The following is a 16,580-nucleotide window of genomic DNA, read 5'->3' on the forward strand; positions in this document are numbered from 1 at the left end:
GGAACTGAGAGGAAAAAAAGATGAATAAAGAAAAGGGCCTTTAGATACTAGAAAGATAGCCCGCCACCTAATTGATTTCTAGTTATTAGTAAGCTTTAAGCCTTTTCTTATTACCAGTGAAAAAAATGTTGAGTAACAGGTAAGAGGCCACCATCTCCTATCCCATAAGAATGATAGATAGATACTCCTAAAGATGAATGATATCTAAAGAAAAGGGTCTTTGGACAGACAGTCCACGTGAATTGTGAGGGTGGAAGGTTAAGATTTTAAATCTTATTTTCCATCAATATATCACTCTATATGTGAATTTTTTTAAATTCATACGGATGCGTGATACATCCATCTGATCCGACGGTGATTCAGTCCATATCGGTTCTCTTGATTCAGTTGAACCACCCTCTTAAAATAGATTAGAGTAGGAGTAGGAGTAAACTAAACTAGATGCGTCATTACGCCCCAAAAAAAAGGACAGATAGCCCGCCACCTAATTGATTTCTAGTTATTAGGAAGCTTTCACCCTTTTCTTTTTACCAGTGAAAAAATGTTTCAAGTAACAGGTGAGAGGCCACCATCCCCTGTATCCCATAAGAATGATATATAGACATTCCTGTGCGCAGGGGGACAGGGGCACCCCTCGCCCTTCTGGAGCTTCGCCTCAGATTGTTCACATGAGGACCTGACATTTCCAAAAGCTTATACTGTCTGACTGGGATTTCATTACCCCATGGCTTTCTAACTTGTACCAAACGAAAGGCCAAATCTGCTTTCTCAGGAGTCCCACTCTCCCAATCAAGAACACCCTTTCGGCTTGTTCCAACTAAGTACCACAGCATCTGATTTTTCAGGTTATTAAGCATCTGATCAAAATCCCACTTTGACTGTAAGCAAATGCAGAAACCAGGGAAATAGGAGTAATTAACTCGGACCCGACGGTTATATTCCAATTTCTGAGATCTTAACCTTATCAGACCAGGTATCTTTTTCGGGGGCCACAATTGCTGGTACGACACTTTATTAGATTGATAAAGATAATGAGAAATGAATGAGCCAAATGGCAGTACAATATTAACCCCGCTCATGCTTACAAAGTGGATTTTTTTTTTTTTTTTTTTTACATAAAAATCAACATTAATTTGAGGATCGTATACGACTGAGTAGTCCTGCCGCCCCATTTCTTCTTCTTTCATAGAAATCAGCTACGAGCCTGTCGTTAACAGACGACGGTTTGCCGCACTTTATTGATTCCAAGAAGGAAAAATTTGTCAGTGAGGGTGAGAAGCAAACTTCTTCTTCTAGTAGCCATCAATCTCTGGCAATGGCATTTTCCAATAATTCCACGAGTTGTAATCTTCCTGCGCGGATCATAAAACATCAGAAATGTCATTGCCAATGATTGATGAATACCAGTATCAAGTCAAAAAGTAAGACAGCGCCCCGCACCCCGAAATACTTGGAAGCATTACTATAGTATTAAGGAGGGAGTACCTGCTCGAGCAACGATGTAGGCGGGAACATATCATGTACCAGCGTGTGTAGTGAAGTGTACGACTTCACATCAATGCGATGATTAATGGCTACCTCACCCTGGCGGTACCAAACAATTAGTGAAGAAGAAGAAAGAATCACAAATTACTGGTACGCATCATTAGCAAGTGATAAATAACCTTAGGGTTGATGATGAATATTTTGCCCTTTGGGATGCCAATCTTTCTGTAACTGAGCTCATCGGTGTCTCTGTTCCCAAAACCCGCATAGAAGGGATTGTAATCAGGAGGGAAAAGCGCTTTAATATCCTGCAAAGTATACTGTTTTTAGCGTCCCAGCAGGGATGCATCGAAAAGAAATCCAAAGCTTAAAGGGTTCATTCGTTAATCACTAAGAAAAAGTTTGCTCTTATATTTACCTCTAAACACGCAATCTTAAATTCATGAGGAGCTCTTCTTATCACTGCCATCCACAGAAAACATGTATTCCAAACTCATCATTTCCTTGCACAATACACAGATTAACAGGCAGCACACCACCAAATTCAAACTCTTTGAAGAGACCGAGAAGGATACAGCATTTCTCATTCTTTGTCATTAGGAAACACAAGCAGGTTCTTGCCATCATCTAAATATTGGAATTTTCACAGAGCAGTGACTGGTTCTTGCAGCTCCTTATTTATGAAAAAACTCACGCGCACACAGAGCAATATACCAGATATCTTTTCACTTTCCGAAAAGTAATTTATCAATATGATGGAAGGTCAAGCTATAACAAATTTTTCAGTTTTAGTTACACAATCAGATATTTCAATGGACGTGTCTCTTCACAGAATATAACAATAGCTGTAAAATAAATCTAGCCTTTTCACAAAGGCAGGTAAAGAGACTGCAATGTCAAAGCGATATTCTTCACTTGTTCGTTCATATGCATATGTGAAGACCCACAGAAACGAAGGTTACAAAAGATTTTGGTGCTTTACAACTACATTCACGGGATGTTTTACGCTAGCTATGGAAGAATATATTGATACATTCCTTGTTGAAAATCCCAACAATTCTACACCTAATGACTAGAGGGAAAATATCATGCTTTAAATAGAACCACCAAAACATAATGACATGACTATACAAAATACCTGCAGCTTGCAGCATCCATTGTTCTATTTGCCTAAACTCTTAAAATGATGAAAGCGGGAGGTATCCAAGATAATGCCAAAACCGAAAAACAGGATGATCACTAAAACTAAGCACAAAATATTGCATAATGGTTTAAGCACTTTCACAAAACAAACTAAGAAGTAGAGCAAAAAATCCTTGAGAAAAGGGAAGGGAATGCCACCTTCTCGGTATAGTGAAGGGAATAAACCATCAGGCGATATGACAACAGGTCCATCTGGCAAAGTATTCCCATCCTGCGAGCATTAAAACAATGTTCCAACCAGTGATACTATTTCTCTGGCATCACAACATCAATATGCATGGAGTAGAAACAGCAAGAGAAAAAATACTTGTTTTTATGTCAATGTAAAGAGATATAATACCGTTCATTTAGAATAGCAGTCATATCAACGACATTGTACCTCAAGGATTTGAAAGAACAAGAAAATAATGTCAATCAACTGCCCCAAATTGCAAATTGATTTTTGAGAACATAAACCCTAACATTTTTATTGTCCTCTTATTACAAAAATTAGAAGTGAAAGATTTACTTAAAATTCCATCTCTAATAATTGCTGAATGGTTTAGGTTCACTCAATGGCATAAACCAAAAGGCATTTGAATTAGTCAAAAGCATAGTGACTCTTTCCCGGGAGAAACTTCAGAAAAAACTTGTCTTGGAAAGACAAGTGGCTCATTTTATTACGACAAGGAGTTGGAAAACAATCAAACCAGAAACTTGGCTCACCTGCTTTAAATTAATTAGAAAACTCTTGGTAATATATGCTTGAACGATTGCACGTGCGCTCAAGAACAGCAGCTGGTACCCATTCTCCTGTTTTTAAGCACAACATTTTGATCAATATTGTAAGCCAATAAAGCAACAAATGTTAGTGGTATAGTGCAATGAAAGTAACTAGAGTCAGTATGAATGGACAATCACAAGAGAAGTGTCAGTTAAAAGCAAGAAAGAATAAATAGGCAGAATGTATTTTCACTTTTGCCAGCAATATGAGCTCTCAGTAAAGACAAGATGTACATAAATAGGCAAATTGATACAAATAACACTGAAACACTGATTTCTGTCCACATCTTTTCCCAAAAAAATAACTTGTGGAGAAGGAGGAGAAAAACTCCAAACTTGCTTCTGAACACCAAACATAACAGAAGTTATCCACCTTGGACACCTAGATGAATAAACACGTGTTTCAAACATCCAAGTAAAGACATCTGTTTATGCTTGTAAAATGAAACCAGATCACTCAGCACAGTCAAATGGTGCCAAAATACCAAAATAAAGGAAAGACATAGATTAAGGAAAAGATAACTTCAAAAGATAAGACCAATGGAGGAACTACCTTAATTGCTGAGAAAAGTCGAGCTATTCCAGAATGTGTCCAGTCCTTACCAACCAAGGGCATGAACTGGCCAAGAACATCGGACCTAACAAACAAGCATAAACGAGTATCTGAGAGTGAGTAACTTCAAATGCAGTGCCGCTTAGCCATGGCATATTACTCACAACAATCACATCTATGTTCACAAACAGTAGATTAAAGTAAGAATCAGAAAGTTATTTGTTGGATTACATCTTACAGACAGCCATCTTTGACTATCAACCACCACAAGTAAAATTCCCGATTTCACCTTTCCCTGATGATTAGAATCTCTAATTTTCAAACTCTTTCATGATCAATCCTTTTCTAATCCACGTCGTAACCCCCCACAGAAAAAGAGAAAAAACAGAGAAATGTGATGTAGACACATAAATTACCTCAAACAAATACCTTATAAACTAGAGTTCATGAACTATGAATATTTACTCAATTTGAAAAGATTCATCACTATCTAGTTGAACATTTATCCAGGACAAGATAGTATTCCAATCTAGAGAAGAATGAACAGCTTAATAAATTAAGAGCAGCATCCTCAATGCTGTTCAACATATGGAAAGCTCTGAGTTTCTAGCAGATACAAATTCAAAGACATGCTTACTTGGTGATTGTTCCATCAACATCTGAAATTACAATCCGTGCATTCCACTTCCACAAGTATATATGAGCTTCAACCTGTTTAAGAAGATATGACTCCCATTAAGAATGGATGGCATATAGTTAACTATATATGTCTATCAAGGAAAAAGAATGTGGGTGCGTGATTGCAAAGAAAAAGAAAGACCTTCTGAGGTCCTAGGACCCTTGAAAAGGATGTGAATGTCACCATATTCTGTCCCTCTTTTAGGTTCAAAGATGCAATTTGATCACTTGTAGGAACGTTTGTTCTCATAAGTTGCTTCTGAGGAGACTCCTTACCATCAGGAGCAGTTTGGGTTGCTTCTACAGGTTGACTCTGCGAGCCAGATTCAGAATCAGCAACTGCATCCTCGTTTGATGAATTACTATTAGCATGCTCAATTCTCCTAACCCTTCTAAATGGATTTGGCCAAAGCCTCCATCCACGCCCAGAAGGAGTCGAAGAGATTCCAGATGCATCTTCCCTGCTTTTCCTAGTGTCATCCTGTTCCAAAGAAATTGCATCGCTTGATTCAATAGATAATTGCAAACCATATGCAACCATACCAAGAACAATAGGAGCAGCTTTATCCCATGGCAAGTATTTCCCCTGAATTCTGACAACTAAGTTTTCATTCTTAATAATCGATGCTGCAGAAACTTTAAATTCCTCTTCAGATATGCGGTGTGCATCAAAGGCTTGTGCAGCTGCATTCAGACCCATGCCAGATTGAAGTAGGTGTCTGCAAAGAGATAACTCTAAGCCTGCAAAAATTTAAAATTCATAACTCAAGAAAAGTATGGTAGAAGTCATGTAAACCTGCATAATCAATGACATCAATCATAACTAAAACCAAGAGGCAGGATGTACTTGTTCCTGTCTCATTTTCAATATCTGTGCAATAAGCAGATTTCTCAGTTTCCACATTGTCACTTATTGTAATTTCTTCTTCAGAAATGGATGCTTGTGGCCTGGATAACACATTGACTTCGTTCTCTAGTTCTCCATTAGTATGAATGAAATCATCCACCATGCTAGCGGAACCACTTATATCTGTATCAAATGTATTTCTCTCAATTGTTTCAGCTGGGACCTGCAAGTCTGGTGAAGAAACACTGCCAGAAGTATTAGATTTCGAGGGAGAAAGTTCATCGTCAGCTCTTGATATGACAAGTTGCACACCTTCACTTCCAGTAATTGATAATGATCTTTGAGGAGATTTATCTTGCGAATCTTTGGCAACTTCAAGAACCTCCAATGGAGAATTGGCATCATGACTGCTGGAATTTCCAACCTGCATGGCCAGGGCTGGTATCTCCAAACAGCTTCCGAAGACATCCTCCTCCTTCATGCTGGCAGATGTACTCTCCAAGCTACTATCATAGTGAAGATCCAGTACCTGTTTCTCTGTTTCATGATTTTCTTCAACTTGATTCAGATGGCTCCCATATCCTTCATTTCCTTCCAGCGGGGGCTCAGAAATATTATCATCATTATTCGTCTGGCAAACATCTTCAGAATTAGCTTTAAGTGTTGATACGTCAAAGCTACTCAAATAATTGGCAGCCCATGCACCTTCACTATTGTTAAACTCTTCGGTCCCTTCACCTGGGCCTAGATGAAACTGAGGCGTGTCTAGTTCCACATCCTCAGTATTCCTCTCCGATGATGGGATGGGTGCTGTAAGAATGTGACCATCCACGCTCACCAGTACAACTTCTGAACTCAAATTCTGTGATTCCATCACATGATCCATGTCCAGACTATCATAACGGCCAGAACCATACTCTGATAACTCAGTTGAGCCCTCAAACGAAGATTGGACATCCGGAAAATCATAGAATCGCCTTTCACTATCAGATTCCGTTCTCTGCAACCTATCTACACCAAGGGCAACGTGCTCATCTCGCAACTGAAACTCACCAGTATGGGAATCGCAACTTTCATCTAAACAAAGAGAATCATGTTTCATACTAGTGCCACTATTCGTTTGATCTATGTTATTATCCTCTTGGACACCTTCATGACTATCAGCAGGATGCAAACCACCATTAAGTTCATCATCTTCCGCAGAGACAACCTCCCTGACGAAATACGCCTCTCCTGAATTGTCGAGATACATATGGAAATTGGCTTCAATCCCATTAACTTCTATTCGAACAACTTTTTCCGCACCCTTAAGAACACCCTGAAATTTTCCAAATCTAACATACCAAGGTGTGCTTCTAAAGCTACCATCCTGCTGCTGCACAGCAATTATATCAACGGCCCCACCAAATGGATGGAATGGGGTAGCAACAGAGTACACCCCTTGTGTAAGAAGGCTCCCGACTTTAACCACCACATTCATCTGCTCTATCCACCAAGAATGAACCCTTTAGAATACAAATGCAATCTAAAAGTAGTAATCTTCTTAGTATTCGACAACCTAATTAACCACAGTGGACCCAAATCATGACAAGAATTATGCCATCTTCTCAAAAAGAATCGTAAGAAGCAAAATCCGCAAGCAATGCTTGAATTCTTGCATTCAAAATATCTGCACGGAAGACATAATCCAAAATGAATACAACCCTCACGAATACCTTGGATACAAAAATCTAAGATTCAAATTCATCTCGGGGTAAATTAAAACCCTAAAGAACACAACTTCAGTCCGAAAAAACTCACATTCGAACCCCAGATGAGAATAAGATGAATGGAACATGAAAATAATCATGAAGTGCAATTGAGAAAAAGATAAGGGGGGAAAAGTCAATAAGATCTTACAAGTTCAAGAATTGATAAAATATCCCTGAAAAATGATTGCCGCCTTCACCGCTCAATTGATCAAATTGAAAATTGTTCCGCAGCTCAAGAAACTCAAGTAGTAAAACTATTCTCTTGTTTCTGTGTCGATAAAGTTTTGGTTACCTAACGACCATGCGTGCAAAAAGATTCTGTGAATATTTGAAGGTATCTTTCTTTTTAATTTTGACCCCAAAAAAAAAAAAAAAAAAAAGTAGTTGAGACTTGAGAGAGGCGGATGCGTGTTCGGAGTAGCGCGGTAGTGTCTTGATTTTTCTAACGCTTGTGGGTTTCGCTGTAGTTTGCGGACTCCGTTGAATACAAAAAATGTCAAGCACTAGAAACTGGAAAGGGATTTGTTATTTCCCTGCAAATGCTTTGAAGTTTGGAGTTTGGAGAATTTAATGAAGTAAGTTTGGATAACAAACCAGCTGAGTCATTAATGCCTGCCCGTGTTTTCTCTTGCACTAAATTGGTAAATTCATAATTAATTAGATAATAAGTAGTAGTACTACTTACTTGTGATTATTACGGCACTAGAAAGTAGTAAAAGCAAGAAAGGGTAGGCAATCTTTGTTAATAATCCCTTTGATCGGCGTTCTAATATTCAAACTTTTTTGAAAAATATTTTGTCAACGGGTGCATAGGCAGTCGGCTCTGAATCGGAGTTGATTCACCGAATTTCTCTTGATCTCTTTAAATTCTCATTTCTCTAATGTAAAGTAAGAATAGTTGCAGTATAGAGTTTATAGATACTAAATAGCGACAGATTTATAAGTAAATGTTAAGTAAAAAGTATTAAAAAAATAAAAGGAAATGTCACCCTTGAGTTTTTTGTCAAAAAAATACTCTTCTTTGTGTTATTTCTCTTTATGATTTTCTATCTTTTTCTTTTTTCTTCTAGTATAAAAATTATCGAACATTATTATTATTGTTGCCTATCTACCAAAAGAGGTTGCTTGGAAACTTGAAATATAATTATCTACCCAAAAAAATAATAATAAAAAACCACAACTTGTGGTTGTGGCATGTGCTCGTCCTCTCCACTTCCCCTCTAGAATTTCTTAGTCAACATCAACAAAGTCCTCTCCATGATTTGATTTCCTTCGTTTTTGTATTAAATTTTCTCTATTAAGATTATTCCATTTAGTAGTGTTTTTATTTCAACGGAATGTATTTATTGTATGTTGAACCCAGGGGGTTGGGGGTTCCAACCTCCCTAATCCTAGAAAAAGCGGTCCCAGTTAGTGCAGAATTTTTTTTCGGAAACGGTAAATTTGGCATAAAAAGAAAAGTTTCGACCAAAGGAAAAGTAAAAAAAAAAAAAAAAAAAAAAAAAAAGGAAGAAGAACAAAAAGAAAAGCACCGAAGCGTAAAATCAACTCAAGAAGTCTCCTTCACCTTCAGCTGAATCCCCCGGCCGGGCCTCGTGCATTTTTATACTAGCTTTTACTAGTCCAGTCCTCCACCAAGACCACCGTAGCCGTCGCCACCTCTAGCCGGCCCGCTTCCTCCACGTCAATAGCATCGCCACCCTCTCCACGCCCTAGAAAATGGCCAAACTACCCCTCCTCCTCCTGATCCCCCTCCTCGTTACTCTTGTCCCCTCCGCCTCTGCCGAGATCAAAACCTTGAAGATCACCTCCGACTCCCGGACCATGATCCTCTTCGAACGCTTTGGCTTCACCCACACCGGCCACGCTACCATCTCCGTGTCCTCCGTGTCCGTCGTCTCCTCTCTTTCCACCCCCGACCCATCTCGCCTGGGGTTTTTCCTCCTCTCCGAAGAATCCCTCATCCAAGTCCTCCTTGAACTCCAACAGACCCAATCTTTTTGCGTCCTAGATTCCAAATTCATAACCCCATTGTTCACCTTCCGGGGCCTCTCTCCGCCACCGGCGTCCTCTTTCGTTCACTCTTACCCCGTCACTTCCCCCAATGAGTACACCCTTTTCTTCGCCAATTGCGCCCCCGAATCTAAAGTCTCCATGGCGGTCCGCACGGAGCTTTACAATCTCGATAACATGGGCCGCGTTAAGGATTACCTCTCCGCGGGCCTCACCCAGCTGCCTGCTTTATATTTCACGTTTTCCATGATTTATTTTGGATTTCTGGGATTTTGGATGTACTACTGTTGTAAGAATAGGTTATCCGTCCACCGGATCCATGTGCTGATGAGCCTCTTGGTGGTAATGAAGGCGTTGAATCTGCTCTGCGCCGCAGAGGACAAGCATTACGTGAAGAGCACCGGTACCCCTCATGGATGGGATGTTTTGTTCTACATTTTCCAGTTTATTCGCGTGGTTCTTTTGTTTACTGTGATTGTTTTGATCGGTACCGGGTGGTCGTTTTTGAAGCCATTTTTGCAAGAGAGGGAGAAGAAGGTGCTGATGATTGTGATCCCACTTCAGGTCTTGGCTAATGTGGCTTCCGTTGTGATTGGGGAAACGGGGCCTTTCATCAAAGATTGGGTCACTTGGAATCAGGTGTTTTTGCTGGTGGACATTATTTGCTGCTGTGCGATTATTTTCCCAATTGTATGGTCCATTAGGTCGTTGAGGGAGACTTCGAAAACAGATGGGAAGGCTGCTAGGAATTTGGCTAAGTTGACACTTTTTAGGCAGTTTTACATTGTGGTCATTGGTTACTTGTATTTCACCAGAATTATTGTGTTCGCATTGAGGACGATCGCTGCTTATAAGTATCAGTGGGTGGCCTTTGCAGCCGAAGAGATTGCAAGTTTGGCCTTCTATACCGTGATGTTTTACATGTTTAGACCAGTTGAGAAGAATGAATATTTTGTCCTTGATGAGGAGGAAGAAGAGGCTGCCGAGATGGCTCTCCGCGATGAAGAGTTTGAGCTTTGAAGTTCAGATCCGGTTGGCCCTCTTTTTGATTTTGCAAGTCTATTGCTCTGACTTTTTAGAAATTTTTTTTTTTTTGGGCTATAAAATGACACTCTTTCAAGTAGATTTATCAGGATCAACGGCTGTTTTGTATTTCTGTTTGTAACAATTGGCTTTTATGGAATAGCACCTTGCAGTTCTGGAACCATGCAATCCCTCTGCCACTTGGACACTTACCATTTTTTGTTTTATTGATCTCAGTATGAATGTGTTATTGTTATTTGGTGATTAAATTCTGATTTTTTTACATTACTTCTTTATTAACGCTTAAGTTTGAGTTATGCTTTGCTGGTTGGTGAGATGAAATTTGTTGGTCTTGTGTTCTGACAAGCTAATCTTTACTATATGATTCTATCCTAACTGTAATAGAAGGATGAATGTTTTGCCAATCCTTCCTCATGCGCATCAGTTTGTTGTTCAAGATTATATCTGCTTGCATCACACAATAATAAAGTAGCTGTTGATTTGATGATCCTAATTAAGTTTTCGTTACTGAATGTCCATCCAATTATTTTTTATATGAATTGTTTTCATTACTGTCCCAGACATGGAAAGATTTCCGTTACTAAACAGCTAATCTTACTGCAAATTAACAGCTGCTTTTGGTTAAGATTAAAGGAAATATATAGCGTAGCTTGTCATTTCATGGCTTATTGTGTTTTGCTTTGATTGAAATTCTTTTTCTTGTTTTGAACCACTGTTATGTTGAACTCCAAATCTTGAATGATGCTCCTTTGGTTGCTCATATTATGTGTAGAAAGTTGTCTCCTATTTAGTTCAAGATCATGGACAGTCTTGTTATCGATCAAAGATCTTATAATTATCTGATCAAGGAAGCGTATTGAAGAGGAGAGTGAAGGTTGCTTCACATACTTCATTATGCCCAGAAGTAGTGGCAGAGATAGATAACCCCTTGATTTATTGCCATGCTTTGTAGCAGACTGATTGTGGTGGGATTTTTTCTTGAGTTTTGCAGTTTCATGCATCGTGTAAAGCATACTAATGCTATAGAACTGTAGAACATTCATAGAGTATGAAAATTTTAGGTTTAAAAGGTGCATTGTGGAATTATTCTCCTCTCCTTGTTTACCTGCAGTATTTGCTTGGTGCTAGCATTACGTTGTTCATTAAATCTTAAAGGTGGTCCTGCTGTGAAATGCTCTTATTTTTGGACTTGTATTTGGATGTTAAAGTTAGAGATTATACTTTGAGATTAACCAAAATTAGGTGCTTGTCCTCTGAGAGATTTTTGTACTGTAAAGACACACTTATTTAATGGCTAACAGAGGTAGAAAACTCTCTTAGCTGCACATTCTTTTGTATTTCACAGCTGAAGAAGTTACTTGTGTATCCCCTAGTCGTGTAAAGATTTGGAAGAAATATGTAGTTATGAGGTTTAAGCCTTTATGAATGTGAAGATGGATGGATAATGGTTCATGCAACATTAATCACTTTGTTTGATATGCTACTTGTCGTTGAGTGTACTCTGTTCCTCTAACGACCCTCCAGATGTTGTTACTACTGACCCTTGGCTCTTCCAGTTCCGACAGGAGATAGTGTTGTTCAAAATGGTCAGCCATTTTGTCATATATTTCTTTTGTTTGGCAATCATAAAAATTCTCAAATTCTCATTATACTTTGTACTCTTTAAACAATAGCTGGTTGTTTGAGATCATAATAGATCTTTATGAAATGTCTATATTTCCTCGAATCAATCTGTTCATGTCTCTGGTTATAGGTTATTTTTTATGACTAGGAGTTGATTTCCTCTAGTTTAGGACACTGTTGTTAGCTTCAAAACATGTTTCAATTCAACCTTGTTTATCCCATTAGTAAAGTGTGTTGGAGTTGGAGACGCTGCACCTGTTTTGTAACAGCTTTGCTGCCGTTCATGAGCGTTGCGCTAAGATAAGATACTTCCTGTGACCAATTTTTGTGCCAAGGACAGTCACTGCTCAATCTTACAGTGCAGGCAGGCATCAATTGATGTTGTGGCTAAGTTTCGAAATTGCCTATGGCGTGGTCCTAGGGAACATTGATGTATGTTGAACTGTTAGCATCGTTGTTTGCCTTTTTAATCTATTATCATAATGTTAAAGCAATCCATTCAGAAATAGTACATATTTCTCCCAGAAATTTATGGGCAATTTCAAACGTCCTCCGCCTTCGCCCCAAAAGCACCCACGCTAACAGGAACGAAATGAAAGAAAACATGAATGTTATCACAAATTAATCATAACGGGTCCCGAGCAGTTGTCCATGCACTGCCTTTTACTCTACTGTTTTTGATCATTCAATCCTCTCGTAAACTTCCATCAAGGAGAAGGGAATGTCACGGGGGTTTTAATTTGCTATGGGTGGTTTAGTTGCGACCTGGGGTGATAATACCGTTTGAGATTCGACCATTTTGAAAAATAGGTTTATAACAGCAGTTGCGAACCACAATCTTCTTCTGCTCCAATCTACCAAATCTCGTAACAAGAAAAAATTTACCAAATATAGCAAGGAAAAGCAGATCCTTAAACAATAAACAGAAGCTTGCAACTAATCTTTTAAGATTGCAGTGAATGCCAAATCACCTCCAGCGACAAAACTTATTTACAAAACGAAGCGCAAACAGCATATACAGCTACCACAAATGTTCACATGCTAAATCAAATTGAAGAGGAACTCTTTCAAGCATCTGAAAGACGTGTCCTGTATCGATCTGCTAATTTCTTGGCAGTATTGTCAGATAGGACACCATCTATCAACTCGTATTTCTTATGGTGCGCTTTCAAGGTCTCCAGCTGCTGGTTTGCAAGGTTTTCCTCCTCCTTCAGTTGATGCTGCTTCAAGGAAATGCCAAAAAAGAGAAAAAAAAAGTATTATTCAATCGGACTAATGGAACAAAGTGGGCTTAAAATTGAACTGTAAAACGTGTCAGCTCAATGTAGTACAAGGATAAGAACATTTATCAAAAAAGCAATAACATAAGAATCTTACATTGAGCAGGAATTCGGTTTCAGCAGCATGCTTTCCGGTCAAATCCTTAACCTTCCTGGCAACCTCAAAATCAGGATCTTCGGGGTCCAGCCACTTGTAAGTGATCTTCCTGCCAGGTTTCTTTGGACGACTGTCAAACATTTCTACTTCTGCAGCGCATGCTCTGACAGGTCTTGGCATCCCAAGAACCATAAAGGGGGAATCAGCCATCTCAGCAATGATCGCAGAGGCCTGATTCGGAGTTTCCATCTCCACCAAAGCAGCTCGTGGGAGGCTTGGATTGATATAGTTGGGAATGAATTGGACATTTACGACATTGACAAATTGATCCAAAGCGGCTTTCAGAACATTCTCTGTCACCTCAGGTGACAGATTATCCATATAGACTGTTCTTCTCACCCTTTCTTCAAATGCCGCATATTCTTCAGCTGAAGCTGCCATCAGTAATCTTCTCCTATTAAAACAGTGTAAAAACAAGTCAGACTGTGCTTAAGGCATATAATAGTGGAATCTGGACAACAGGAAAAAACAAAAGCCATCATCCACACACCAAATGCACATGGCATCATCTATTATCTATTGATCTAATTTAATATTATTATCTTGCATAACATCAGCCCCTGCAGCTAAACTAGAATAACAACATCAACAGCCAATAACTTTACATTCCATGAAGCTAACTAGAAAAAGGTTTGATTATTTACATCCACAACAGTCACTATCTTTTTTTTTTAAGAGTTGTTCCACTATGGTGGGTTCCCTTGAAACATTAAAAGTTAATACTCTTCCACAAAAGTGGTTACCTATGTAATTTTTCTTCCAGCAAATTGAAATATGAAAATAGTAATAAGAAACAATATTGCATAAGAACCAATAAAGTTATCAATGTCATAAATGCTCATTGACAAGCAGCAATCTGAACAGCCAAAACTATTGTCATCAAATGATGGATGTTATCATGGGCTTCACTTAACCTTTGGCATGTTAACTAAGCCAAACCCCTTCAACCAGCTTAGTCTTCTATTATCAAAGCAATTTTGCCATTTGCCAACAGAAGTAATGTCTCCAATATAACCATAAAAAATTGACACTAGTTCTTACTGATTAAGAAGCAGGTTGAAACAATATATATGAATCTCCTTCTGACATTATCTGGAAAAATCTTATTCAGCAAAAAGCAAAAAAGAATAACTTATGCTTTAAGCTTGGTATAAATTTCTATTCACAGAAAGTCAAAAGGAAAAGAACAGAAGTACATTTCCTGTAAATTCTAATATTAAAAATCTGTATTAGGCAGGTAGCTATGTAGCTTCAAAAGAAAAAGGAAAGAAAAGAGGATAATTTGCCTAGTCAAGCATTAGTTCCCAAGTGAAGGAGAATTCATTTCTGAATACCACAGGGTATGATCGAATCAACATTTCTTTTGAGTTCCTGTGCAGCTGAAATCATCTCCACATTGATTATATTAACAAGCATTGAACCTTACAATCCAGAACCTGACTACTTCCTTTTTTTTGTTGGGAGGGTCGGGGGAGGGTGTTCCTTTTCAATTATTTCAAAAAATATCAGCTAAACACCAGGAAACGTGCAGAGAGCAAAAAAGTGCACAAGCAAAGTCTCCAGCAGAAAATTATTCTATTGAATGCTTTGCAGTCAGTTCTAATCTAGCAATAGAATTGTATTTATTACAAGACTCTAATTATGTCAAGCATCATTCACTCCTTGTCAAGTTCCACAAAAAATACAAAAACCTGACTATACGTACTTGACACTAACTGGACATGAATGTAGACTTTTGCTTCTTATCTTAACAATCATCTTAAATCTATCAACAGAGTCCATGCCTAACTTGAATACAGTAAGAAATTAGCACTTTGACTTGTAGAAAGAATACACACACACACACACAAAGACACATAAACGGTGTATACTCATTGATTAACTAAAGTAGAAGAACATTTAGGACAGCATAATCTTCACATTCAATATAGTAGCAAATTCCCAGCTCATTCAGCAGTAAATGTTCAAGTAAAACAGCTCGAGCTCAACTTCATTTGTCTGAATACTTCAAAGTTCAGCTTGAGCTCATAAGCCACAAACTTGACTCGACTTCGCTTTATTACACTGCTGTTCTTAATGAAACACCTGTTAGCACTTTGTGATATAAAAGACACTATAAATTCACGAGGAGCTTCTCCTTGTAATGTCAAACAAGAGAATAGCAGCAACTCATAAGCTCACACTAATTGTTCAAGTCATGGCATTGCAATTTTTATAGGTTTTCAAGTCGACCACCTTAAAAGGCAGCTCCCACCAGTAAATGGTTAATTTTAAGATATCTAAAGTATTAAACCACTCAGGAAATGCAAGACCAACGAACCAACATTAGAAGCAAAGATAGTCTCTCAACTATTCATTTGAGTCTAATACTGGCTGAAAATCATATTGCAAACACATAGAATAAATGTAACAGATATAATCATTAGAACTGCAATCAAACCAGAAGGAATACTTTGGATTACACAAAAATAATCTAATCCTATCTATGGTTCAAAGACTCGTCCGAGCCGGAGTTTGTCACAGGAACTTGGCTGGCCGTTCGGGGGAACGACACCGTACAAGTCGGAGACTCCATAATCAGCAGTGACTCCAAAAAAAAAAAAAAACCCAATCTTAAAAACCTTTATGCTTTAATAACATTAATGACAACAAAATGACGATCCCCCGAGAACATCACGAAAAGATTAAAAGAATTGATGACTAAAATGCATTGGACAAAATCAATTTGAAATAAACAAACCAAAAACAAGAATAAGAAGCTAATTTTCACATACCTATTTCTCCTCAAAAGGCCTTTAAACGAACAGCGGAGGGGAGGATTGTGTTGGAGCGAGGAGACGGAAGGTGTTCGAGTGCGGTGCGAATCGGGATTGGGGCAGTGGGCTTGTTGTGTAAAGAAGGTTGTTAAAAAGGCTTTTTGCTGGGCTTCCGGTTAGGTGGGCTTAGTACTGATTTTTTTTTTTTTTAATCTTCTATTGTACTTACCAAATACCCTGTTAAATTGCATATTATTATAGTTAATGATTTTATAATGTTGTAAAGACAATCTCTTTTTTTTTTTTTAGCTCTTGCAATGAGGGTGGGATTTGAATCCTGGACCATTAGACCAAGCTCACCTCAAAGTTGTAAAGACTATCGTTTTAAAGAATAAAACATAACAGTACTTTACTAAACTATGATCAAT

At 38.4% G+C, this 16,580-nt stretch overlaps 3 protein-coding genes across 9 annotated transcripts; 1 reads left to right on the plus strand and 2 right to left on the minus strand.

Moving 5' to 3' along the window:
- Positions 1 to 995: 995 nt before the first annotated feature.
- Positions 996 to 7,878, minus strand: LOC113695393 (phosphatidate phosphatase PAH1). 6 transcript variants are annotated; one of them, XM_072052046.1, is made up of 12 exons: positions 7,428 to 7,872; positions 5,841 to 7,197; positions 5,529 to 5,759; positions 4,824 to 5,422; positions 4,641 to 4,714; positions 4,004 to 4,088; positions 3,394 to 3,480; positions 2,827 to 2,899; positions 1,904 to 1,947; positions 1,665 to 1,793; positions 1,486 to 1,584; positions 996 to 1,233 (listed from the first exon to the last, which is right to left on the minus strand). In XM_072052046.1, the coding sequence occupies exons 2-12, from the start codon at positions 7,006 to 7,008 to the stop codon at positions 1,129 to 1,131; spliced, it is 2,694 nt and encodes an 897-aa protein (XP_071908147.1). In that variant the 5' UTR covers positions 7,009 to 7,197; positions 7,428 to 7,872; the 3' UTR covers positions 996 to 1,128. The 6 variants fall into 6 exon arrangements, 5 of the variants coding, with proteins under 5 accessions (XP_071908147.1, XP_071908146.1, XP_027070274.2 ...); XM_072052045.1 differs by having other exon boundaries at positions 5,529 to 7,197; positions 7,428 to 7,871; XM_027214473.2 differs by having other exon boundaries at positions 996 to 1,352; positions 5,529 to 7,197; positions 7,428 to 7,868.
- Positions 7,879 to 8,795: 917 nt separating this feature from the next.
- Positions 8,796 to 10,496, plus strand: LOC113697162 (protein CANDIDATE G-PROTEIN COUPLED RECEPTOR 7-like). The gene has a single exon (XM_027216643.2). It carries the CDS (start codon positions 8,999 to 9,001, stop codon positions 10,310 to 10,312), a length of 1,314 nt encoding a protein of 437 aa, XP_027072444.2. The 5' UTR covers positions 8,796 to 8,998; the 3' UTR covers positions 10,313 to 10,496.
- A 2,374-nt stretch (positions 10,497 to 12,870) lies between these two features.
- On the minus strand, positions 12,871 to 16,322 carry LOC113697090 (ASI1-immunoprecipitated protein 1-like). 2 transcript variants are annotated; one of them, XM_027216553.2, is made up of 3 exons: positions 16,171 to 16,322; positions 13,337 to 13,790; positions 12,871 to 13,179 (listed from the first exon to the last, which is right to left on the minus strand). In XM_027216553.2, exons 2-3 carry the CDS (start codon positions 13,775 to 13,777, stop codon positions 13,027 to 13,029), a joined length of 594 nt encoding a protein of 197 aa, XP_027072354.2. In that variant the 5' UTR covers positions 13,778 to 13,790; positions 16,171 to 16,322; the 3' UTR covers positions 12,871 to 13,026. The 2 variants fall into 2 exon arrangements, with proteins under 2 accessions (XP_027072354.2, XP_071908150.1); XM_072052049.1 differs by lacking the exon at positions 16,171 to 16,322 and adding an exon at positions 14,683 to 16,150 and having other exon boundaries at positions 12,871 to 13,182.
- Positions 16,323 to 16,580: the final 258 nt, after the last annotated feature.

This window comes from Coffea arabica, chromosome 6c, assembly GCF_036785885.1.
Source record: "Coffea arabica cultivar ET-39 chromosome 6c, Coffea Arabica ET-39 HiFi, whole genome shotgun sequence".
Classification (NCBI taxonomy): domain Eukaryota; kingdom Viridiplantae; phylum Streptophyta; class Magnoliopsida; order Gentianales; family Rubiaceae; genus Coffea; species Coffea arabica.

What these genes read in the sequence shown, in the direction of transcription:
- LOC113695393 (XM_072052045.1), bottom strand. Translation starts at nt 7,008, where the DNA reads ATGAATGTGGTGGTTAAAGTCGGGAGCCTTCTTACACAAGGGGTGTAC. An exon ending in GTTGATGGAACAATCACCAA is followed by an intron (nt 4,089 to 4,640) that starts GTAAGCATGTCT and finishes CTTGTTTGTTAG; the next exon opens with GTCCGATGTTCTTGGCCAGT. An exon ending in CTACATCGTTGCTCGAGCAG is followed by an intron (nt 1,234 to 1,485) that starts GTACTCCCTCCT and finishes GAATCAATAAAG; the next exon opens with TGCGGCAAACCGTCGTCTGT.
- LOC113697162 (XM_027216643.2), top strand. Translation starts at nt 8,999, where the DNA reads ATGGCCAAACTACCCCTCCTCCTCCTGATCCCCCTCCTCGTTACTCTT.
- LOC113697090 (XM_072052049.1), bottom strand. Translation starts at nt 13,777, where the DNA reads ATGGCAGCTTCAGCTGAAGAATATGCGGCATTTGAAGAAAGGGTGAGA. An exon ending in AAACCGAATTCCTGCTCAAT is followed by an intron (nt 13,183 to 13,336) that starts GTAAGATTCTTA and finishes ATTTCCTTGAAG; the next exon opens with CAGCATCAACTGAAGGAGGA.